Consider the following 24555-nt stretch of genomic DNA (forward strand, 5'->3'; position numbering starts at 1 on the left):
TCTCCTGAGAGACTTGCATGTTTTTGTTCTGACACATCTTCTCAAGAATAGCCTTATTAAAAGGTCTTCTCCTGGTATTTACATAGAAGTGTTTTACATTTTGACCATGGTGTACTGCATTTTGAATTTTGTACTAAATAATTATGGGTATTTATTTTTCTAATGTTCCTCTTATTGTAAAACACACACATACACAATTATGTTTAATGTTTAATTGATAAATCTCCACTGGCCTTTCCTTCAATCAAGTAAGGTAACAGTAGCAATGATCATTGTTGGAAAGTGGTACTTATTCAAGAATTTTTCTTTTTCTTTTTTTTTTTTTTTTTTGGTGCTAGGGATTGAACCCAGAGCCTTGTGCATGCAAGGCAAACACTCTACCAACTGAGCTATATCCCCAGCCTGGAATCAGATTTTTCTATAATGAAGTTTCTTTCAAGTCTTAAGCCCATAGATATGTCATAATTCGAACTGTTTGGGCATTTTTTGAAACAATAAAAACATCCATAATATCTCATTATTGATTCTATGGGCTTGTTTATGGCAATTAAGAGTAATTTTGCTTGTTTCACTTCCAACTAAGGGAAGAATCATGAAAAACCATTGAACAGGGGGCAAATCTAGGGCAGGAGCAAGTGGAATCAGTGAATCCCCTTGGCTGGCGGCTCGGGGAAGGCGGCCTGGCCCCTGCCCACTCAGGGCGTCCCCTCGAGCCCTCCCCCGCTGTCTTTAGGGCAGGCTGTCCACCCTGCTTTCTTGTGCACATTAGACCTGCTGAATAACCACTCTCTTGCTGTCTCCTCCTGCTTTGTGTACACTGCGCATGTGCAGTCAGGAGGGGAGGCCACCACTCCAGTGCCTATTCTGCAGCCAAGTCCCCAGGTGAGCCACCATCGCGATGGCTTTGTTGCTCCGCTGGGCTTCTGTTTCTGTCGTTGCTCCGTTTGTTTCCTTTTGCTCCATTTCCATGAGTGTGTCTGGCCAGCTCCAGTGGGCACCTGACAGGGTGAGAAACTTCACAGTGCCCGAGACCCAGTGATCGATCGCCTCCTGCCTGCCTTTGTGCAGCGGAGATGCAGAGTGATGGAGGAGGCACGGTCACCTCAACGGGCTCCGTTTCTAGTTAATTTTGGAAATTTTTCTGTGATGGTAAGAGGTTGATGCGGTTTGTTGATGATACAAAAATTGCTATAGAAGCTGTTGTACTTTTCTACCCTCAACCCTTCCCCCACCCCAGGTGAAGCACTTAGGGATCTTTAAAACCCTAGAATTCAAAGTACTTTATAGTAACATTTGCCGGAGTAGAATTGTGAGGTGTTTCCTGTACACACAAGGAGGCTGTTGCTGTGATCTTTCTAGTGGCAAAGCAATGATTTTCATAAAGTTATAGGCTCAGCACACTCTGCCAGTGGACACCTTGAGTATTTTTACCAAAGATCTCTCTGCCATTGACCTTACCTTAATTAGGCTTTCTGTAAATTATCCTGAAACTCAGAAAGCTAGTATAATATGAAATTCGCATAAATATGATGACCTGAGCAAGTAACGTGGTAGATACAGACTTACTGCTAGATTCCTGGATTTTGTTTTAGGTGATATGTTTACAGATATTTATTACATCAGTATAATTAAATAAGAGAGAGTAGTTCAAGAATCAGATATAATTAATTCAACTTTGTCTCCCTGAGGTCCAAAGAGGAAAATTAACACAATGAACTAAAAATGTTTCACTGCCGCATTTGCCCTGCAGACCAACTGCTCTTTGGCAGACCTCATAAATGATGCATAAATGATTCTTTTTAACTTGAATTTGGAATTCTTAAAAACTGATGAAGGAACGCTGACATTCCAGGATGCAAAATTTTCAACTGAATCTGTATTTGGATAGAGCAGGCCTCTAACTCATGGGTAAAAGTTGTGAGATTTTAAAATCGCATTTCAGAGGGCATGCGGCCTAAGAAGTTAATGGAGAGAGTGTTCGGCCCTTACTGTGGTTACAGAAAACGGAGAGCCTGAGTCATCTGCTGGCACTTCACTGGGATTCTGAAGAAAGCCGCTATACTTAGCTAAGCAGTGCTTTCTCCCCGTTTTCCATCACCAAGAGGGGGAGAGCTTTGTGTTAGAGGCTACAGTGACGCGAGCAGTATTGTGTGCTATTACAGACAGCTTTAGCTGTGGAATACCTGTGGCTATATAAAAACCTACAAGGGAGCTGGGCCCAGTGGCGTGCACCTATATAGTCCCAGTGACTTGAGGTCAACAGTTGCAGGCCAGCCTAGGCAACTCAGGTCTCACTCAAAAAAAAAAAAAAAAAAAAAGAAAAGGACTAATTGGAATTTCAAACAGAGCTAGTAGCTTTGTAACCATGATATTGGAACGGAAGCGCTGCATTGAGTGCAATCTTCTGGTCCAACTCTTCAGCAAAACCCTATCAAACTACCTAAAACAGTATGCTATAAACACATGGATATTAATGTGGATAACAAAAGGGGGTTCATAGTTACCATAATGTAAATCTTAAAAATCCATGTTTTAGCTTGTGAATCTTTCATATTCTATCAAGATAAGTATTTGGAGCAAAGAAATAAACAACAGAGCCCCCCAAATTTCTGTTACCTTATAGTTGAAGGGAGGAGGATAAATTTGGGGAGGGGGTGAGGGAGAGTGAGGAGTAGAAGTGTTGTGAAGACCCCGCTGGCCTTGTACACCTGTCAGTGGGCAGCAGCGGTGATGGGGAGGGGACCACATGCCTCTGTCCAGAGCTCCATTTAGCTTCCCCAGGTCCCAGGAGAAGTGTGCAAGTAATGGAATTAAGGACTTCTTATCAGTGAACATTTCTAGAACCTTCCAAATGCTGTTGAAAACAAAGTGCTACATGTGACTAGTATCTTTTTAGGATGAGAATTATTTTGAAAAACTATGGACATGTAATTATGGACATGGATTAAATCCCTTGAGTGAGTTTTGTTAAGAAATCATACTTAGGGGGTCTGGGTTTGTAGCTCAGTGGTAGAGTGCTTGTCTAGCACATGTGAGGCACTGGGTTCGATCCTCAGCACCACATAAAAATATGAAATAAAGGTATTGTGTCCAGCTACAACTAAAAATACTTTTAAAAAAGTTGTGCTTAGGCATAGGTAGATTTTTAAACAGCCATGTGCAAGAACTGATTTTTAAAAATTTTCCTTTAGTCCCATTTCTATCACCATATCAGGAAGCCTTTGCTCCCAATGTGAAGACTGATTGATTAGGAATCGGTGACCTGTACAGATTGTTATGTGGGATGGAGGTTAAAATAGCTGGGCACAATGGCACATATCCCAGCTACTCTGGAGGCTGAGGTAGGAGGATCACAAGTTCAAGGCCAGCCTCAGCAACTTACTGAGAATCCTGCCTTAAAATAATAAAATAAAATAAAAATAATAAAACTTAAAAGGGCCGGGATGTTGCTTGTGGCAGAGTGCTTGCCCAGCATACGTGAGGCCCAGGTTCAATCCCCAGCCCTGGGGAAAAAAGTAGAATTCAGGCTCAGCTCACAGCAAGTTTACTAGTTTATTACCTATAATGGTCCCCTTTTCATATGAATTCTCTTGAAAGAGATATTTTTAGAAACTATTTTTTGCAGCAGTATTAGGTTAACGCCAAAATTGAGCAGAAAGTGCCAGTTGCCTATGTATCTCCTGCCTCCAAACACAGGGGGCCGCCTCCATTTTCAGCCCCCATCAGAGTGAGTCAGCATGTCATCGTCACTGAGGTCTGAGGTTCACATTGAGGTTCACTCTTGCTGTGTGTTTTATGGTCTGGGCACATTCATGATGGCCTGTATCCTCCATTATAGGATTATGCAGAGTGGTTTCACCACCTTGAAAATCCTTTTGCTCTACCTTTTAAAGGAAAAAATAAAGAACAGCAGTTGAAATTGAGAAATATCAAGGGCTGATGTTTTCTTGTTTTTATACCTATCTATATCTATATATCTATATAGATATCAATCTCTCTCTATATATATATGTATACATAGAGAGAGAAAGAGGGAGAGAGAGAGAGAGAGAGATTCTTTTTTTGTGTGGTGTTAGGGATTGTATCCAGGGCCTCATGCATGCTGGGCAGGTACCATTGAGCCACATCCTCAGCCCATAACAAAGACTGTCGGATACTTTTTTATTTTTTTTTAGTTGTAGATGGACACAACACCTCTATTCTATTTATTTATTTTTATGTGTTGCTAAGGATGGAACCCAGTGCCTCACACATGCTAGGCAAGTGCTCTGCCTCTGAACCACAACCCCAGCCCTTTTGAATAATTTCTTTCCCCCCTTTTCTCTTTGGAATATTAGGAATTGAATCCAGGGGCCATCTATCACTGTACTATACCCCCAGCCTTTTTAATTTTATTTTGAGACAGAGTCTCACCAAGTTGCCTAGACTGACCTCAAGCTTGCAATCCTCCTGCCTCAGCCTCTTGAGTAGCTGGGATTACAGGTGTGCGCCCCAACACCTGTAAATGCTCTTGAATGTTTCCAGTTGTGTAGTGGCCTATGTTGTACTTGTCTTCTAAGTACCACATATTTATTAAAATATAGATAACGAAATGAGCAGTTCAGAATTAGAGAAGTTGTAGTTTGGAAATTTAAAGATAACTGAAAAAGATGTCTTGTTTACCGAGTTTTTAAAATGAGCAATACAATAAACAAATATGACTTTGTAAATGTGATATCCTTGTTTCCAGGTGATTCATCTCATTGTAAATACGTCTTGATTCAGAATTTCTGCCTCTTCTCTCTGGTGCTGACTTTTTGAGTCACCAGTTCAGAACCTTTACCTCTGCATTTGGTTTTTTATACTTACTAGTATCTAAAATAGTAGTTGTCTCCTCCCACATGTTAAGAAAAAGAAAGGTAGATGGATTTTTTTTCTTTCCACAAAGATCAATGGTGGTTTTCATCTCATTTGAGCAAAAGCTTTGGAGATGAATAATAAAAGAGATCATAAATACTCCTTAGAAGAGAAAAAAATATATATACTAGTTCTAAATGTTAACTACCAGCTTTGTGAAATCACTACACAAATAGATTGAGGTGGTACGAATTGGAATGAGCATGAGTGGTATTGAAGTGTTTGGTCAGCATTCTGTAGAGTAGAATCTGAAAATTAACCTTCCTTCTAAACAGGGGTGGCCATGCTCTCCCTAGCATAGGATCTCAATTGAGATTTCTACCAAAGAAGCATATAGAGGTTGGGAGGGACTAGATAGAAAATGACCAAGAGATTTGCCTAAAAATGAAGAAAGTAAGCTGTGTGGGGGTGCAAATTAGAGAAGGGGAGAAGGAATTAGAAATAACTTGCCTCAATAAGTAGAAAGTTGAAGAACATCTTTCATGGTCTTCAAGCAAATAAATATTGCAAGGAAAATAACCAGTCATTTTTCCTTTCCATTAAGAATATACTTAGAGAACAGGGGTGTAGCCCAGTGGTAAAGAATAGATTTTGCGTATGTAAGGCCCTGGGTACAATCCCCAGCATCCCCTCTCCTCACCCCCAAGAAGGGAATCTATTTGGAAAATGTGTTTGGGTTATGGTGGAGTTGGTGGGGAGAGCCCAGGAACTTCTTGGTCATTCAGGTTGGTATATACCAAGACAGGGTATACTGCAAGGTAAACCATTGCAGAGGTAACTGCCAGTCATTTATCTTTTCTGGCAGGCAGGATATATGGACAAGTTGTCACACCTCCAATCCCATAATGTCTTATATATTCGTTTATATCCCTGTTGAAAAACTGTTACTGAAAATGATTCTAGTTTTACTCCTTGTCCTTTTTTTTTTTTTTTGTCTGTAATACAATACATTATTTTTTGCTTCGTTTGCTGAGTTGCCATCTGCTTTGAGCTGATTGGAGCTGTATTGTGCATGTGCTTAGTGTTTTTGCCCAGCCTGGTTGTTTCGGGTTTTGACGATTTCTGTCTCCTTTGTTGTCTCGTGGTCAGTCAATGGAACTCCCAGCAGCCAACTTTCTACTCCTAAATCTACGAAATCCTCCAGTTCCTCTCCGACTAGCCCAGGAAGTTTCAGAGGATTAAAGGTATGAAATAGAACATGTGGCATGCTTGTGTGATTTTTGTTGTTGTTGTTACATTTAAGGTGTGTAGTTGAACAGTTTAATTTGTTGAGGGGCTTGAGTACAGTAACAAGTTAAAAATGGAAGTTGGATTTGGAGCCTGGCAGACCAGGCTTTGAATGCCATGTCCTGTTATCATATTGGCCAACTTGTCTCTGCAGAAGTGTTCTCGCCTCCAAAATGGGAATACAAGCTTGTTGTTAGGATTGAACAGAATGTGGTAAAATATAATTATTTTCTATTTATTATCAAAACGATTCACAATGGTAAAGCCCTGGAGAACATTGTAGTTCTTTTTTAAAAAATCGTATTTTAAATAATGATTGCAATATGGCTACCATTTGACTTGTTGAAATCTAAAATAGAGTGAAATTCTGATATCTTATTTATTCCCACATGTGGTAATGCAAAAAAAAAAAATTGTTCATTTTTGGTGAGGAACTTAGAAATAAATCTTAAGCGTTCACTATGATGACCTAAAAATGTAAATAGCAACAACATGATAAGCAGGTTGTTCAGTAGGCAGTCTAAGAAAGAGAAGAACAATGGGTAAAACTGAATTTGTGGAATTTTGTCAAGTTTTGTTGTTTAGTAGATCCCAATAATTTAAATTTATAAAATGTGCTGGTAAAATAGCACTAAATACTTTGGTTAAAGATTGGATGTTTCCCTTATGGGAACAATCAGATTGTATGGTAAAGTATTCTAAAATACTGAAGTATAACCAAAGCCATGTATATGTATGTAAATAACTTTAATTCCAGAATTACTTGGTGTTTGGTTGATACCAGATATACCATTATTAGGAATGCCATCTCCAAAGTTGGTTTCTGAAACACTTCAAATATGGTCCAAGATGTTTCCTTTTCCGTAAGGATGCTGAAGAATGTGTTTTATTAGTAGAATGAAGGGTAAAGACCCTTCACCTTGAGTGAATGAGGAGTCAGTACCTGCCATGCCTGGCAGCCTGACGCTACCAGAGCAGTGTGGGCGTCTGGCTCACAGACTTCTGGAAGGTTACATTCTCTGCCCATCAGTAAGGCTGGCTTGCTTGCGCTGCCCTGGGAATGCTGTGTGTTCCCCTGTGAACATGAATGATGCTCATCTAAGATTCCCAGGAAAGTTTTTATATCATGAATGCAAAAAACTAGGTGGCTTCTAGTGCTGGTCATTGTTAAACTGGATTAAACCACTGTACGCTTTCCAGCGAGCCACATGCAGAAGTCATTCATGTTTCTCCCCAGGCAGGGCTGCCATTCTTGATCTAGGGCTGCATGTGACTATCAGGCGAGTCTCCTTTGTCCTTGCTTACCTTGGGTCTTGACCACATTCCCCTTTTTCTATCATATTAGTAAATTGGGCTGCCATCTTTCTTCTTGGTCCATTCTCAACTGTAAGCCCAAGACTGTCCTTTTCTGCAGTCGCTACTAGGTTCTACTTATTAACAGTTGGAACAGCTTCAGGACTGGACATATAACATTTTAAGGAGGCATACTAACACAGGGGGCACACGCCCACTCCACACATGCACACACACACACACACACACACTCACACTCACTCACACACAGGGGATAATGAGCATGTATGAAGTGAAGATGCATGGAATGTATAAAACATGGTAATACATTGCATTATTGCTGAAACATCAGGAAAACGTGTTTCTCCTATGATGAGTATATCTTAATTTCCATAGTAACCCTAAGCACACATCACTTACATCATACTTACTGGTCTAGATTGAAAATGAGATTATAAGTAAAGGTAAAATAAAGAGTAGTGGTCTTTCTGTGACCCTCGCTTTCCCACCACTCCTGAGGCCTAAGGGCTTTAACAGCTGTAAGACCTTCTCTGGGTTTTCTTTTTCTCATCTGTTAAGGGCGATTGATTTTTATTTTTTATTTTTTATTTTTTTGATTGATTTTTAAATGACCTCTAAAATATGAGGATTATCATTGTCAAATAGGAAAAAAAAAAAAAAAAAAAAAAAAAAAAAAAACTAAGAAGCTGGGGAGTCTCTTCCTTTTCCTCTCCCTTGAAAGCTCATTCAGGATCCCCACATTTACCTTCGATATCAGTGGCGAGGTGGGCCTGCCACATGAAGCCCTAGGCCACTGCCTTTCTCATGGGCCCTGGAAATCCCATTTCCTTACACTTCTCAACAAGCTGTGGCATGTATTTCACGGAGATGAAAACTTTCAAGAAAAAAGTAAAAGAAAAAAATTTTTTTTTAAAAAAGAAACCCTCTTTCAGCGGATTTCTTGTCTACTTGCTTTTCTATACCAAATGCCCTAATTCTGCTGCCCTTGTAACACTCCGCTCACATCTGTCCATGTTTGTATTCTTTTTTTCTTCTTGGTGACATTACAAATGGAAAATTGCAGATAATTATCTTTTGTGAGTCCCCTGCTTTCCCCTTCCTCTTCATTTATGGCAACTTATTAAGATCACTTAGTGAGATGCTTTAATGGTTGTGGGGGTAGATAATCCCTTTTTGCCAAAGAACCAGAGCATTTACAAAAGTAAGCAAACCAAGCCCAGGCTGAGTGTACAGGCCTCAGTTCTCATGTCACTATCTTTTGGGACACAGCTTTGGGCATAGATTTTTTTTTTTTTTAAACTGAGTGTTACTCTCTAGGAATTGAGTAAGGTGATATCAGGGTAATCAGAATTTGATGTTCTGTCACAATTTTCCCCCTTTGTATGAACTTCTGACATTTGTGTATCTTAGTGGAGACATTGAACAAAAAATGAAAATAAGGTGGTATGTGTGATGTTTACTCTCTGATCACATTATTAGTGCCACTTTTGTTTGCTTGTTGAAAAAGATAGAAATACAGAAGCAGTTCTCTCCACAGAAGGTACTCAGTTTGTTTTTTTTTTTTTTTTTTTTTTAAACACTGTCTTTGTAAAGAAGACAACTCTACTCCATTCATATGCAGTTAAAGATCATGTTCTTTGAGGGATTGGACCAAAGCCAGTAGAGGAAGCAAAACGTCCAATTGGGAATAATTTTTTAGAGTGGGAGTCAAAAAAATAGGGGTGGTGACCAAGTAATTAATATTCTTTAAACCTAAAACTAAAAGATGTCAGGATAACTGAGAGTTGTACATCTGTGTTAGTCAGTCTTCTGTTACTGTGACAAAACTACCAGAGGCAATCAACATATAAAGTGAAAAAGTATGTTTGGGCTCAGTTTTGGAGGGTTCAGTCCATGATCTGTTAGCCTGATTGCTTTGGGGCCTGTGACAAGGCAGTGCATTGTGCCAGGAGCATGTGGCAGAGCAAAGTTACCTCATGGACAGGAAGCAAAAAGAGAAATTAAGGGACCAGAATCCACAATCCCCTGTTAAGGTACACCCCCAGTAACCTAAGAACTTCCCACTAAACTCCACTTCCTAAAGACTCCCCCACCTCCCAGGAGCAACCCTTTACCATGTGAACCTTTGGGGGACACAAAATCCCAAACGTAGCAATCTTAATTATAATTTTTTTGGTCTTGCCTTAGTAGTAGTAAAGAAAAAAATGAGTGAGTCCTGCCTTTTGTTAAAGATGGTAAAGCAGATTTCATTCAAAGGGGCTGGGAAGGGCAGGCAATGGTGGTTGGGGGTTGTGCAGCAAGAGAGATTGGGCTCAACCCCTGTTCCAGCAAGGACAGGTGGGATTTATAACCAAGGAACTGGGGTGGGGTCGGGGTGGGGTGGGGAGGGGAGGCGAGAAGGCACAGGATAGATTACTAAGAGGAAGCCTCAAAGGAAAAGGGTTTCTGGCTAAACTGACTTGACAGCATTATTGGTAATTTTTGGTAATACAGGCCAGGGAGATACACCAAGGTCAAGGTCTGATAGCAGGGTGGGAAGTTTCCCCCAAACTGACTTAGCAGGGTTCCTCCCCCCCCCCCCCCAGAGCATTCTTCCACTGAGCCACATTCCCTGCCCTTTTTATTTTGAGACGGAGTCTCTCTCAAGTTGCTGAGGCTGGCCTGGAACTTTTGATCTTCCTCCCTCGGCCTCCTGGTTGCTGGGATTACAGGTGTGAGCCGCCCTGCCTGGTTTAGCAGGATTCTTGCTCAGGGTCTCTGACTGATGTTTCGGGCCAGCTCCGAGTTCTGTGGTTCTGGACCTTCTCGTGTCGTTGGTGAGCCTGCTTCAGTGGCTCTCCTAGGAGGAAGCTGATATGGATACAGAAGAACTGTGCCCTGTAAGTCTGCCAGGAGACCAAGTGCAGACGAGTGGCTGGCCACCGAGTACCTGGGTTCACGCAAATGCTCTGCATGAAAGAAGGATGAGCTGGCGTGGTGGCGAACACCAGTAATCCCAGCAGCTCAGGAGGCTGAGGCAGGAGGATTTTTTAGTTCAAAGCCAGCCTCAGCAACTTGGGACCTAAGCAACTCAGTGAGACCCTCTGTCTAAATAAAAACAAACAAACAAAAAACTTAAGGAGAAGAAGGATGAGAGACTAAATGGGAGGGGAACCAGAAGGGGAGGGTGGAGGAAAGGGAGGAAATCCTGGGGTGGGGGAGGGGCTGTGTGAAGGGAGGTGGAGAGAGAGGAAGGGAGAGCTAATTGGCAGCTCTTCCTGGGGGGTTGCTTGCTGATAGCATCTAATAGAAACTTGAAAGGGAAACAGTCTATACCATTTGCCCAGCATTTCTACTTAACCCTATAAAGCTTTCCTGAAACTACAAAGTTCACAAAGGTGAAGGTTATTGGTTTTCTTCGTAAGCCAGTGATGGGGCAGAGTACTGTCCAGATTGGCATAGGCTAGAAACACAGTGTGGTCCAGGTCCACCACCTGCATGGGGTATGTGAACATAAGGTGATGTTATATGGTGGGCCTGTGATGGAAGCCACATTGTTGGCATATATAACGGATCTGAAAGCAGAGTTCCTGCTCGTAAGGGTTACTAGCCCAAGGACACTGGGAAAAAGCAAGGCCAGCCTGTTAAACAGAAGATTGCAAACATGGTCGGAACAAAACTTTTAAAATGAGTTATTAAAGGTTAGGGACACCCAGCAGGTCCCTGTTAAGCCTCTAGCCCAGAACTGACTCCTAGGTATTAGGGCTTGGCTTTTGTTTGAACTTTTTTGCTGAAGTGCCAGAGTGGAGGTAGTTAACTAGGGAGGAAGCATTCTGCAGGCCAGACAGGAATAAGCCTCTTCTGCTGCCATGGTTCCAGCCTGCCTTCCGCAGTCTGGCACGTGGGGAGCCAGAGGCCTTTGCGGTGAAGCCAATTCATGCCAAGTTGCACTATAAGGGTGCACAGTTCCTTGGGACTCTTGCTTATGTTTCCTTTGTTCCCCTTTAATTATTAAAAAATTTTGTGCATGTTCCAACCTTCCCTAGTTAAGCTAAGGACAATAATGAATTTCAGTATTATGCATAATTATGCACCAATAAAAAATTTGAAAGTATTTTTAAAGGATTGTTGTAATAATAAACTAACAAATAATGTTCCTCCCTGAAATTTAAAAAAAAAAAAAAAAAAAAATGAGAAGTGCAACCAAGACAAAACAAACGTCTTTGGTTCATTTAGGTGAGAGGATTAAGGTAGAACTGGTGCCCCCTAGTGGTTAGCTATAGGGGCCTCAAAGGTGAACGCCATGGCCCCCTGCCACTCAGCTGCCTCCCTCCTCTGGAGGCAGACGCAGGATGGTGTGGGTGTTCAGAAGCAAGGGCTCTGAGGTCAGTGCCTGGGTCTGGTCCTGCCTTGGCCACTCACAGGCTGTGTGATCTTGGGTAAGTCACATCACATTGCTCTTCTGGGTGAACAGAGAATCACAGGACCTACAGCACAAATCGGAGCTTGATTGAATATACAGAAAGCACTCAGAATAACTCATTATTCCTACCATAAACCTTGGGATTTCCAGACTGTTTTCACATGAAGGAAATTTCACTTCCATAAAGAGTAGCATGCGGTAATGTCTGGGAAGGAAAGTGAACGTGAGAGAAGTTAGTCTCCGGATTTTTTCTTTTCTTTTGTTATCTTATGTACTTTATGTATTTAGAACCATGCTGGGAAAGGTCCCATGGCACCAAGAAAGTAAATGTGTTAAGCCTTCAGGCATCCAGAGTAGCCTTCACAGAGGCCAGGAGGCTGCAGACCACAGCACCCCAGGGTCTTGTTGAAAACAGATTCTGGGGCCGTCACTGGCCAGGTTCTCTGTGAAGCGGATTTGGAGATGGAGTTTAAGGCTCAGAGGGTTTATTAGGAAGTGCTTCTGGGAACTGCAGTTGAGGAAGGGAAGATAGGAGGCAGTTTTGGGCAGTGTCCTCTGCTCTGCTCTTACTGACCTCCCTCCCAACTGTACCTTTTGTCTGCTTTCCTGTCCTCTCCACATACTCTAAACCTGTTACTAATCCATAGATGATTCTATTAGAAACAGGTTCTATCCAAACTTAGCAGCTTAACACAGTAATGAACATTCATCTTCTTATGCAGTTATTGTGAGTCAGGAATTCTAGAACAGTTTAACTGGGTGCTTCAGGATCAAGTTTTTCACAAGGTTACAGTCACAATGCAGAACAGGCCCATGGTGGCCCAAAGGCGTGACTGGGAATGGAGGATCCACTTTCAAGGTGACTCCTTCACTTGCTGGCAGGTTGGTGCTGGCTGTTGGCAGGAGGCCTTGGTTCCTCCCCACATGGACCTCCCCATAAGTTGGCTTGAGCGTCCTCAGAACCAAGTGATCAGAAAGAGAATACTATGGAGAAGCTCTGGTTTCTGTGACCTAGCTTTGGAGCCACATCCCATCATTTCTATAATGTCCTGGGAGTCGTGTGCGACTCATCAGCAAATTCATGACACAAGTGTGTGAAAATCAGGTGAAGTGTGGGGGGACCATTTGGGAGTCTGGCTACCACACCAGCCTTCTGTCACTTACATCTAGCAGCCACCCAAAATTTCTGCCTTAGGTTCTTTCTGCTCCCCGATCCTGTCCTCCCTTAGCTTCCTGTCCATCCTTCTCTTTGAAGGCTATCAAAGTCTCCCCATCAATTCCATAGCTTTGTTCTCCTTCCAGCCCTTTGTTTTCCAGATGGATCTCTCCCTAGCCCTTCTTTTCCCTCTCTTCAAATCCACCACACACTCTGACATTGTTTTCTTCTCTTAATCCCCATCTTCCTGGTTTTCTCCTTGACCTCGGCCTGTGATCTGTTTCCTCTGCCCGGGCTCCTCAGAGTCCCTTCGATCTAGCTGATAATTTTCCCCTACAGGAATATTTACTGTGCTTAAATCACAGCATTTTCTTTGGGACGGATAGGCAATAAAGAGTACTAAATGTGTCATCGGCTGCCAGACAGATGAAGAAAGCATTTCCCCTGCACTTTAATTCATCATCCGTGTCCCAGTTTAAGACGTTTAAGGAGGTCGTAACTAAGGGCTTCAGAGTCACGGGCACATCTGTGGACACGGAGGGATGAAATGCCTTGCGTGTCTGCCGGGGGCTGTCTGCCGTGAGCATTCTTGTTGGTTGAAAGAAGGAAGAGAAAAGTACATTTGGAACATTAGCCAACATCTTGAGATTATAAACTGTCTGATGTGCTGATATTTTATCTGATGCTGTCTCCCGGGTCTGCCGGTGGTGAAAGATCTCCTAGATTTGTGAAGTGCGATGAAAGCCCTGGCAGTATCTCACCCTGATTGGCAGAGCTAAAATGTAACTCTTTGACCCCGTGAACTTGAAAACTTCTTTTCGAAGCTGTGAAATGTAAATCCACGGTAGCTGCTGACCTTAGACATTTTTTGCTTTTCCCTGGAGCTTTGGCTTTTCTGTTGTGTTTAAAACTGGTTAATAATCTTCAGTACTAAGCCACTGACCACTTTGATGCTGTTTTCATTACCCCCAAATGTTGGGTGGTGACTTCATCTTTGAACGTAATTGATTTTGTTGGAAACCAAAACACAGGGAGCGACTGAGCAGTTCTGAAGGCTTCAGTTCCCCAAACCAAAAAAAGGCATGACATTGAATCCCAGCCCCCGTTCGAGGACAGTGAGCTGCACGTTGTGGTTGCTCAGTAAGTCCTGGTGCGTTTGGAGGCAAGTGGCTCATGGGACTGAAGCCTATCTCGGTGCAGATCCGTGTGTCAGTTGGATCATTCGTAAGAACTTCATGTGAATTCGAGTAACGGTGTTCATGTTAAAGGTTCCCTTATTCATGAAAGTGGCAGGTCAGAGACTCTTCTTAGTGGTCGCTGGAGAGATTTAAGACTTAGGAGTTGTTATAGTGGCCGACTGTGATGGCCTCCACAACTGGAACTAGAGAGGCAGGGGCCTCTCCTGTCACCTTGGCGTGCTGGAGATTGGTAAGACCTCACAGTGAAAGCAAGCAGCCATTATTACCGGGGAGCATGGTGAGACTACCTGTCTCTTGAGCAAGAGCCAGTAGGCCAGCACTTAACTTGAAAGGTTCGCTAGGATGTGACAAGGTCCTGTGCCAATGTGGCAGGCCACATAGTCCGCTGAGGTGGCAGTGATACTGAGGGACAGAAAAACAAGCCAGCAGATTCCACCAGCCCCTTGGTGGACCACTTAGTGGGCGACTGTCTTAAGCCTGTGTTCACATGCTCAGCGGATTCCATTTGTCACAGTTAACCAACCACAGACCTCAAATGATACTAATTTTGTCACATGAAACCAAATCTGAGGAATGGCTGTAGGTAGGAACACTTTGTTACCAACCCCTTGGTGCTGATTCGATTCCTATCTCTTTACTCATATTGAAGTATTCCTAGTGTTTTAAATGATCAGAAATCCAGTATACACAAATGGACCTTTCTGTTCCTAAATGCAATCCAAATTCAGCATTCATAGTAATTTACACAAGCTTTCCTTCTAGTTAATGGAACTGGTGCTTTACTTTAATTTAAAAAAAAAAAAAAAAAACCCTGACAGGAGCACAAAAATGAAGCAGATCTTTTCACAAATACTTTTCAGTGTACTTTTTCCATCTTCACTTTATAAAAAAGAATGTTTTCTTAAATTCTTTGTGAGAAAAGGTTATAAACTTAATTTGTATATCGTGAATTTCAGGAATGTTACTATGTTATATAATCTGAAGACATTCTAAATATACCTCTTTATATTTTGATCAGTGAATTTGAAATTACTGACATTCCTTAATTGTTCAATAACTTTGTAGGGCTTCTCTTGTGATCTTATAAAATAGGACAACAGCGTGAGAATAGCCGAAAAGCTCCTGGGCTCTGGAGTTAGACCTGGGTTTGGATTCTGACTCCACCTTTGCTGTTGTGTTTGGGAAAGTTAAGATTTGGTTTCTTCACTGGTCAGTGGAGATGCTGACAATAACTAATTCATGTACTCATTTTGGGATTTGGCTAAAGTAGGCATTCAATAAACCATAAGGTGTTTTCTTTCCTTTTCTTACAAAGCAAAGATTATTGTTTGGCTGTAGATGACTTACATTGCTTAGACTATTGATGAGTGACACAATTTAAATCATGCCAGGTGAAGTAGCCCACACCTGTAATCCCAGTAGCTCTGGAGGCTAAGACAGGAGGATAACAAGTTCAAAACCAGCCTCCACAACTTAGAAAGGCCCTAAAGTAACTTAGACCCTGTGTCTAAATAAAATATAAAAAAGGACTGGGAATCTGACCCAGTGGTTAAGTGCCCCTGGATTCAATCCTGGGTACCAAAAAACAAACAAAAAAATCAACTTAAATCATGGTAGCTGAACAATTAATTGCAGTAACTGCCCAAAACTTCCTCCACGATGTCCACCTTGGCTGCACATTGGATCATCTGTGGAGCTTTAGAAAAGGCTGATACCTGGGCTCTACCCTTAATTAATCTTGGCTGCAGCCTGGTAGTAGAACTATTTAAAGCTTCCCTGGTAGTCCTAATACATAGCTAGGCAGAGAACTGCCTCCTCATAGCAACAACCATACCCTGAAGGTTATTCTGTTGTGAAGTTTAAAAGAACAGTGTAAAAATTGTGTTGCAGGAAAAGCTTTCCTAAGAAAGTTCATGTGGACCAGGGATTTTCACGTTGGCCAAATTCTGCCCTTTGCCTGTTTTTTGTTTTTTGTTTTTTGTTGTTGTTTTTTTTTTTTTTTTTTTTAATGTTATTGGAATTCAGCCATGCTCTTTTTTTTTTTTTTTTTTTTTTTTTTTTGCATATGGTCTCTGTCTGCTCAGTTGCAGAGTTGAATAGTTGCAACAGAGACCATGTGACACAGCCTAAAATGTTACTTTCTGGCTCTTGTTAGAAAATGTTTCCGACCCTTGATGTAGATCACTTACCAGGTGAACTGTGATGTCATCTTCAAAATACGTTTGAGGATGTTAACTCACCATACACAAACGGCTCCTAGATTCTGCTCAAGTTGTTCTTTTTTTTTAAAATACAAAATGAAGTCATGCCTAGTCTCTGCTCAGAAGTCAGTAACATGCTTCAATGCCTTGAATAACCATTGTTGCTGCTTTTTTTCTGAGAAGCCCATTTCTGAACAAAGCTTCACCTTTTTTAGTGTAGTTCTTAACATTCCTCTCTAAATTTTAAGTCTTGTAGAAATCGTCACAATCCACTTATCAGAGGAATTTCACATAGGGCACTGACACAGGGTCCTGGCTGAAAGCATAGACCTCTGGGGGTCGTCATCGAACATACTCCGGCAGCTGCAGAAGCCTTTTCAGATGATGCTGGCAGTTGAGGACGCCTTCTTGCTTTTTCTGCTGTTTTCAAGTCTTTTCTAAGATGTTCTTAGCAAAAGAGCATTCGGGTACATTTCCCTTCCTTGCTTACTCACAAAAGTGGAGCTATTGTTGCCAGAGGGGTAAGTGGGAAACAGCACTACCAGGTCTTTCTGTCACCTGTGCTCCTTGGCCATCCAGGACCCGTCTCAGGAGTTGCATCCCCTCTCCTCCCACCCCTACCTAATCCCATCTTTCTGAACCAACTGGTAATGATGGGCGATATCTTGAAAGAGCCCAGATGCTGCCGCCCCTGTGTGCTTAGTGAGGAGGACCTCGAGGCGAGACGCTCTCTGGACTTGCTGATGGGAGCAGGGACACGCATTAGCATTGTAGGAGATTTTAATAAAAACTGTTCCTTCTAACAAGAAATGGGATAGGTTCCATCACAAAGGCCATATTTAATGTTTCTGGTGCCGATTTAATCCCTGCTTCAGTAGGGGAGTGATCCTCTCACGAGGGAAATACAAAGCATTCTGCATGGGAAAGGGAGAGAACTCTGTGCAGTCGGAGCTGCACCCCGCATCTTCTCACTCTTTGTCCGCGTGCCTGTCTTGGCTCACTCTGAATGCTCTGCCTTGTGTTTAGCAGGGGCTGCCTCCCATTTGCCAGCAGCCTTTCCAGGGATCTCGGTGAATACCCAACTTTTCTGGTATCTCTGGAGAGCCAGGCTTCATTACTGGGAAGTCAGATGAACCTGATCAGAAGCCAAGTGACTGAAGGACACAGCACAGGTTCATGCCCTGGCAAGAGGACTCCCTCTCAGGGCTCCTTGGCATTATGTGTGACCGTGAGAAGCTGCCCTGGACTGTGGAGGCTTCATGGAAGTGTTTTAAGTGTGCTCCTGTGTCTCCCCACAGGACTGAAAACTTCTAGGCAGTAGTAACCCTCTCACTCCATCTTGCTTTTAAAACAGCACAGGTGGTTGCTATAGATGTTACTAAACAGTGAGGAGGGAGAAAGGAAAATTGTCTAATTCTGACTGTTCAGCTGTGCTATACTAAAATTATCCACTTTATATTTTCATGCTTTTCATTTTCTGCATGAAAACCTTCTTTTGAAATAAAGGCATGTGTTGGATAAGTCACTCTTATTATCTTTACATAGGATTTTTAAATGCTTGAGGTTTAACACTTTTGAAAAACATTAGTCAGTTTTGGAGCATGTTCCTGCCGTGACTATTTGCTAAGAGGGCTGCATTTCCTGATGATTGAGGGAGGCCCTTGTTAGACACATGGAGGTGGCATTTCACTTGGCCCCAGGCCCTCTCCCTCCACGAGGTCCCACCTCCTCTCAGGTTCAAGGCTTCCGCCCAGTGGCCATTCTCTTTTTGTGGCCAGAGAACCAGCTTCCACCACCTGTTCTATTTCCTGGTCTCTTTCTCTCTCTGCTTTTTGTCTCCCTGGAATCCTAAACACAAACCAGGTTTGTGATTATTGGGCTGGACAGGGAATCAGGATAGGGTAAGAGTCGGGGTTTAATCAAAATAAACACTGGGAAAGTTACAGTGGTTCACAGGAGCTGGATGACTGACCCTGGGAGGGTCCACCTGCACATGTTCCTGGGAGGAAGCATGCCGTTTCATCCTCCTGGGACTTCCTTCCCGGTGCAGGAATGAGGCAGGACAGCACAGGTTGCAGCAAAACAGTACTCACATTAGATCAAGAAAGGGAGTGTTACCTACTTCCAGGAAAGCAGAGCAAGCAAGCCTCAGGCTGGGCCGGTACCAACGCAACTCTCAGGACTTCAGCAGTGGGCGTGGGAACTGCACACCCACCCACCCAAGGTCCTGTGGCCCTGAGTGTGGAAAGGAGACAGTTCTTGCCCAGTGTCCATGCCAGACCCAGCCAGCTATGGCCTGAGACTGTGCGGCTACCTGACCCAGGATAGGAGATTTAGACCTACGGGTCAACAGATCACTGTCCCTGTCAGTCCCTGGAACTGACCGTCCATCTCACCCATTGTTCTGGGGTCAAGCAGGGATCTTTGTTATCTTTCAATATTTCACTTTCCAGAAAAATTACATTCTTACATTTATTCCATTAAGAATTTGACCGATAGCAGCTTAACGGGGATCTTTTCTTTCTTTGATAATTTTCAATCTAGAAACAGTTGGATTAGAGGGGAAATCAGTTCAGAATGAATGTTTTAGCCAGAGATCTCTTACAGCCATTTTGTGGTCAGCAATTCAAAACGTGCAGTCCCTCCTCTCCAGGTTCTGTGCTAGGTATTTTAAAGAAAGGTCCTGATAACTAATGCGGAGTTTGCGTTATGCTACAGTGACTGTGCTAAATTATATTTTAGATATGAGCTAATTTTTTATTTGCTAGCAAATCTCTAGCTGGTTGCTGTTGCTTTCTCAATTTTTGAAGCAGAAAATTAAGACTTAGAAAGTTTAACTTTAAAAAAAATTATTTGAGTGAATGTAAGTATAAGATGCATGAGAAAAGTGGCAAGAAATATTTTGGTCAGGTAGATAGGGGGACAGAAAGTGGCCTCAATGCCATGTTGAAGATTTTGGGGTTTTTCTGTTGGTGACAGGTTCTTGGATCCTGGTGGTGATGTCATAACTGCCCTTAGGAAAAGTCTCTTTGGCAATAATGTCTGAAAGAGGAGAGACTAACAACTACCAAGAGATCTCCAGTGAGGGGCCAAGGAAGCAGTGGAGGTCCTGAGCAGGGTGGTAGCTGTGGGTGGGGAACAGAATAGAGAATATTGTGTTTTTTTTTTTTTTTTTTTTTTTTTCTACTAGGTCTATCCTAAGTCCCTTCTCTGGGCTCTGGTTTCTAGCTTTTAAACATTGTCTCATAGAGGGCTACCAATTTTGGAGTTGCCTTAAATGAAAACGTTAAATATTGAAAAGTTTGATGTTCACCTGTTACCTTTTGTTTGGCAGTAAAATGAATTTGTAGGAGCTAGGTGTTTGACTTGGAGCTGTTAGAATTATCTATAGTTTTAAACTTTATTTTACCACTGATAAGAACCATGATCAGCTGCGATGCCATAAAGTCTCCTTTATTGCATTGAAGTCAAAAGTAATTCAGTTTCAGGGCAGTTGTACTTCAGGGGTAGAGCACTTGCCTAGCATGTGTGAGGCACTGGGTTTAATCCTCAGCATTGCATAAAAATAAATAAATAAAGGTATTGTGTCCCTCTACCAAAAAATAAATAAATAAAAAAGCAATAGTTTCAAAACAAACAAAAAACAATGTCAATTTTCCTGCTATCTAATCTGAATTGAAAACATAAAAAAGAAATGATCTAATGTGATGTATATAGGAAGAAAGGTGAGATGAGAAGGAAGGAAATGTTTCCTCTCTTCATCTTTGTTTTACAGTCTATTATCTAAGGGTAAGTGAGCCTGTGATCTCTGAATGTATTCTGGTAGGTAACGGTCAACATTCTCCTCTTCCAGCAGATTTCTGCTCATGGCAGATCTTCTTCCAATGTGAATGGTGGACCTGAAATTGACCGTTGCATGAGTCCTGAAGGTAGTTTCAATCTGATCGTTACTTTTATAAAGAAAATCCTGTACGTGAACCTGATAGTCATTCAAAACCCACTGGTGCCAAACTGCTCTTCCGCAACATGGATGAAGTCATGTCACCTATTATCCCAGTTAGTCTTAGTGGATGGTGAGGTTGGGGTCACTTCATGGTATAAATAAAACCTCATTGCCATTAATTAGGCTATCGCATCTTCAAAGTTGAGACTTGGGACTTCCTTTATTTTTCCTTGATGATGATCTGTTCATAATTCCCAAGTGCTTTTCCTTTTTCTCAAATAACAAAATTGTATGTCTGCTAAGTGCTGGGCATTGGACACATTGTGACTAGCAGTCTCTTAACCCATGTCCTACACATAACTTTTTGAGGAGGCTTTGAGCTAGGTATTAGCCTTTGGAAGGCATCTTACCTGTATAGAACTTTCTTTACTAGACAATTTTGAGGTCTCTTGTTGGTTGCAGTGGTGCATGCCTGTAATCCCATAATTCGGGAGGCTGAGGCAGGAAGATTGCAAGTTTGAGGCCAGTCTGGGCAACTTAGTGACACCCTCAGCAATTTAGCAAGACCCTGTCTCAAAGTAAAAAAAAAAAAAAAAAAAAAAAAAAAAGAAAAGGACTAAGTCTCAGTGGTACAGCTCCTCTGGGTTCAATCACCAGTACCAAAACAAAAAACAAACAAACAAAAACATCAAAAAAGCTCGGAATCTTGAACTTTTTAAAGATTAAATCCCTACCACCACCCTTTCCTTCCTCCCCCTTTCCTGAGCATTGACAAGAGTTAGGAAAAATTCTAGTTAGACTTCCTTTTTAACCAAAGCTGACAATTAATTCAGCTGATATTTCAAGGATTTGTTACATTTGTTGATTTTGTTGGTTTCTAATTCCAACCAATAAGGTCAAAAGGAAATTGGTGATTTAGGCATTCTATTTAGAAAAGATGCCAAGAGATTTTCTTTAGCTTCACCATAGATTTAGAAATATAATGCCTTGCAGTTTAATATTTTAGAAATAGGTAAGAATCATTCCAAATGCTGATATTTCCTTTAGATTTGCTTTTATCCTTTTTGCAGGTGTGAATGGAAACAGGTGCTCTGAATCATCAACTCTTCTGGAGAAATACAAAATTGGGAAGGTCATTGGTGATGGCAATTTTGCAGTAGTCAAAGAATGCATGGACAGGTGAGTGGGCAATGAGGGTTCTGGGTTCATCTGCACCTACGGTTCTCCTTTGGAGTTTATTCTTAATGAACTGAGACCTTCCTAGGAGGTCTCTCTTTTCCCCTTCCTGAAAGAGTCTACCTTGGGGACTAGCTATTTGACATGTCCACATACAGACTGACAAGAAAAAACACGTGTATACAAATAGAGTGTGAAACTGTTTTGTGTGCATTTGGGCTGAGAGCTGTATCGGGTCTCATCCATGAGCAAGAGAGGAATAGGGAAGAATAAATCATTTCATTGGAAAAAAAAAAAAAAAGAAAGAAAGAAAAAGAAACTCCCATAACACTTACCTGTGCCAGGTACTGTTCTCAGTCTGCCCTTGTATGATTTCATTTAATTCCCATCACAGTCATTGCAGTTAGTACTTAATCCATAGACCTCAGGACACATGAGCTTTGACTTTATTTAAGATTAGAATCAGCCCACTTTTGCCTGTTCCAGGCCTTTGGTAAACAATATTAAAACCAGAAAAGACTCAGATTAAAATTTTTGTGGTTATAGACCACAATCCTACCTGTTCCAAGTGGTTAATTTTTATTGTTTGTGGGGAATTTTCTAGAGTCTGGTAGCTACAGTTTCACCTCCAGGGAAGCTTCACTTGGCCTTGTGCTGGTACACAGCTGACCCCTGTTCTCTGAGCATCCTTACTTAGCCCTGTTAGACAGATTGCCACCTATGTAATCAGTCAAACACCTAATATGTGACTGCTAAGGACTTGTTAGAAATACAAGGCGGGATTTGGTTTATAATATGAGGGAAGCTATTAAATAAAAGTTCATCTTCCAGGCCAGGCCTCATCAGTATGTCCCCCAACTGCCTAGCAGAAGCAGCTGTACTGGAGAGAACGGGCATGTTCCGTAAATGCCACAGGGGTCTTCATTGAGCTGTTTGCAGTTCAGTACTTTTTGATATATTCAGATTAAATCATGTTAAAAGTGATTAAAAATTTTATAACAACATCAAGACTGTTGTGTCCAAGTAAATAATCTCTTTGATGGCAGATACAGCCACTTAATAGTGTGAATGATAAGGCCAGATCCTAGCTGAAGTGTTGGCTGGAAGATTGATAATGAAAGTCTGGGGCAACTTTCCAGTTTTGAGGTATAGGCTCATGTGACAAATGTATTAATGTAAAGATACATTAATTATAATTTTTTTTTTAGTTAATGTGATCCATTTTTCTCAATTTTATTCTGTTTCTTAAGAGAACTCTCTTGAGATTTAAGTGGGGAAAAATGATTCTTGTCTAGCTCTGATACAACAGAATTTAAACACTTCAAATATGAGTTAATACTAATAATATTTATAAAAGGAGATTGAATAATATGCATTGTGGTTTGGGATTTTATTTTGTTTTCTATTTCAAGTACCTTTCTCCTTGAGGCATTTGTCTTTGATGTACAGAGGAAGCAGCCAAGCCTTGTTCCCCAAGTCTGTGCTTGGGGACGTCTGTGTGGGAAATTAGGAAGGATGGTATCTGGGATGCATGTCATTAATGGTCCTACTCTGATTATTCCTAGATCCACTGGAAAGGAATTTGCTCTGAAGATTATAGATAAAGCCAAGTGTTGTGGAAAGGTATGGCATGCATAACTGCTTCAGAAAAGAAACTGAAATAATGTGATGAGATATTTAGAAGGAGGAAGGTTTGACAAAACCATCATAATAGGAACAGACCCACAGTAACAGTGGGGAAAGCAGTCCAATGGTTTTTTCGGGCTGTTTGTCAGAAATGTTAATCCTAAAACAGTAAATTGATTTGATTTTGGTTCTGACTATAGAAAATACAAATTCTCTTCTCTGGATGATGCCTAATGAAAACTCCAACAACTTTCAAGAGGTACTTTATGAACCATGAGGGGTCTGAGAGTTCAAGTTCAAACTCCAGTAGTCTTCCAGCTTCATAGGGCTGGCAGAAGACACTGCCTGGGTCAAACAGCAGACTCTGCTGCTCATGGTGCAGCAGGCAGCATGAACTTCATGTTTGCTTTGTTTCCCCTCAACTCCCAAGTTCATGGAAGTGATAGGAAGGGGCCCCGTTGAAAGCTGTACACACGGTGGTTTTGTGTCTGATCTGAAGATGCCCGAGCTCAGGACACCCCAGCCTGAGGAGGGAGCTGCTAGCAAATCTGCCCAAACTTCTCCCCAGAGGAAAACGTTATTTTTACTTTCGTGGTCATGAATGAAATTTGCCCCTCGGGGAAACCCTATCTGTGTGTGCTGGGGGTGCTGGCTGTATGTATCTTTTTCCTTGAAAAGATTGGAACAAATCCTGGTGAAGATGTGCATCAACACTGTGCAGAACTGTATTGTCAACATGATGGACATTTTTTATCCTGTCCCAACTCTCTTACTGTGGTGGGAAAAGATGAACTGATGAAATGTTAAGAGTACTGACACTTTAACTTTGTTTGAAAAAACAAATATTTGTTGGCAGTGATTACATCAACTTTATAGATTCCTTCCTGGTAGGGTAGCATGTCATGTAAGAGAGCAGGCTGGTCTAGAGCTACAGTCGGTGTCCAACACAGGAGCTCAGAGACTTGAAGTGAGGCCAGTCTGAACTGAAATGTGCAGTGGATGGAAAAAACACACCATATTTTGAAGACTTAGTGCTATGAAAAAGAATAACATATTTCAAATATGAAGATATTTGAATGATCACATAATATTTTGGATATATTGGGTTATGTTTTTTAAATTAATTTTACCTGCTTTTAATATTTTAATGTGGCTATTAGAAAATTTATAATTACAAATATTGATCACATTGTATTCTTGTTGGACAAGTTACTGTAGAGCCAGAATATATAAAGTTTAATCCTGGCTCTGCCTCTTCTTGCAGAGAAGGGGTGGGAGTGTGTATTTTTCCTTTAAAATATATTTACCAATAATAACTAAAACATTAGGTTAGTTGTAATGATTGAATCAAAGGATGGAAAACATGCAGAAAGGTGCCAGTATATAAGAAGATTTTGTTTGCAGGGTGGGGTGGG

General features: G+C 41.6%; 1 protein-coding gene across 6 annotated transcripts in view; it reads left to right on the top strand.

Annotated features, from left to right (window-relative positions):
* The window catches only part of Dclk2 (doublecortin like kinase 2), a 149298-nt gene that overhangs the window by 93495 nt on the left and 31248 nt on the right, over positions 1 to 24555 (top strand). For 2 of the 6 annotated variants that reach the window (XR_007110540.1, XM_047566926.1), the window contains exons 5-9: positions 832 to 882; positions 5986 to 6080; positions 20249 to 20324; positions 21409 to 21517; positions 23080 to 23137. Coding sequence is in view for 4 of the 6 variants with exons in the window: in XM_047566926.1 (XP_047422882.1) it covers positions 832 to 882; positions 5986 to 6080; positions 20249 to 20324; positions 21409 to 21517; positions 23080 to 23137 (389 nt within the window). In the remaining 2 variants the exon portion in view is untranslated. The remainder of the gene's footprint in view (positions 1 to 831; positions 883 to 5985; positions 6081 to 20248; positions 20325 to 21408; positions 21518 to 23079; positions 23138 to 24555) is intronic. The other 4 variants (XR_007110541.1, XM_047566930.1, XM_047566928.1 and 1 more) reach the window with 3 other exon arrangements.

This window comes from Sciurus carolinensis, chromosome 10 (genome assembly GCF_902686445.1).
Source record: "Sciurus carolinensis chromosome 10, mSciCar1.2, whole genome shotgun sequence".
NCBI classification, from domain to species: domain Eukaryota; kingdom Metazoa; phylum Chordata; class Mammalia; order Rodentia; family Sciuridae; genus Sciurus; species Sciurus carolinensis.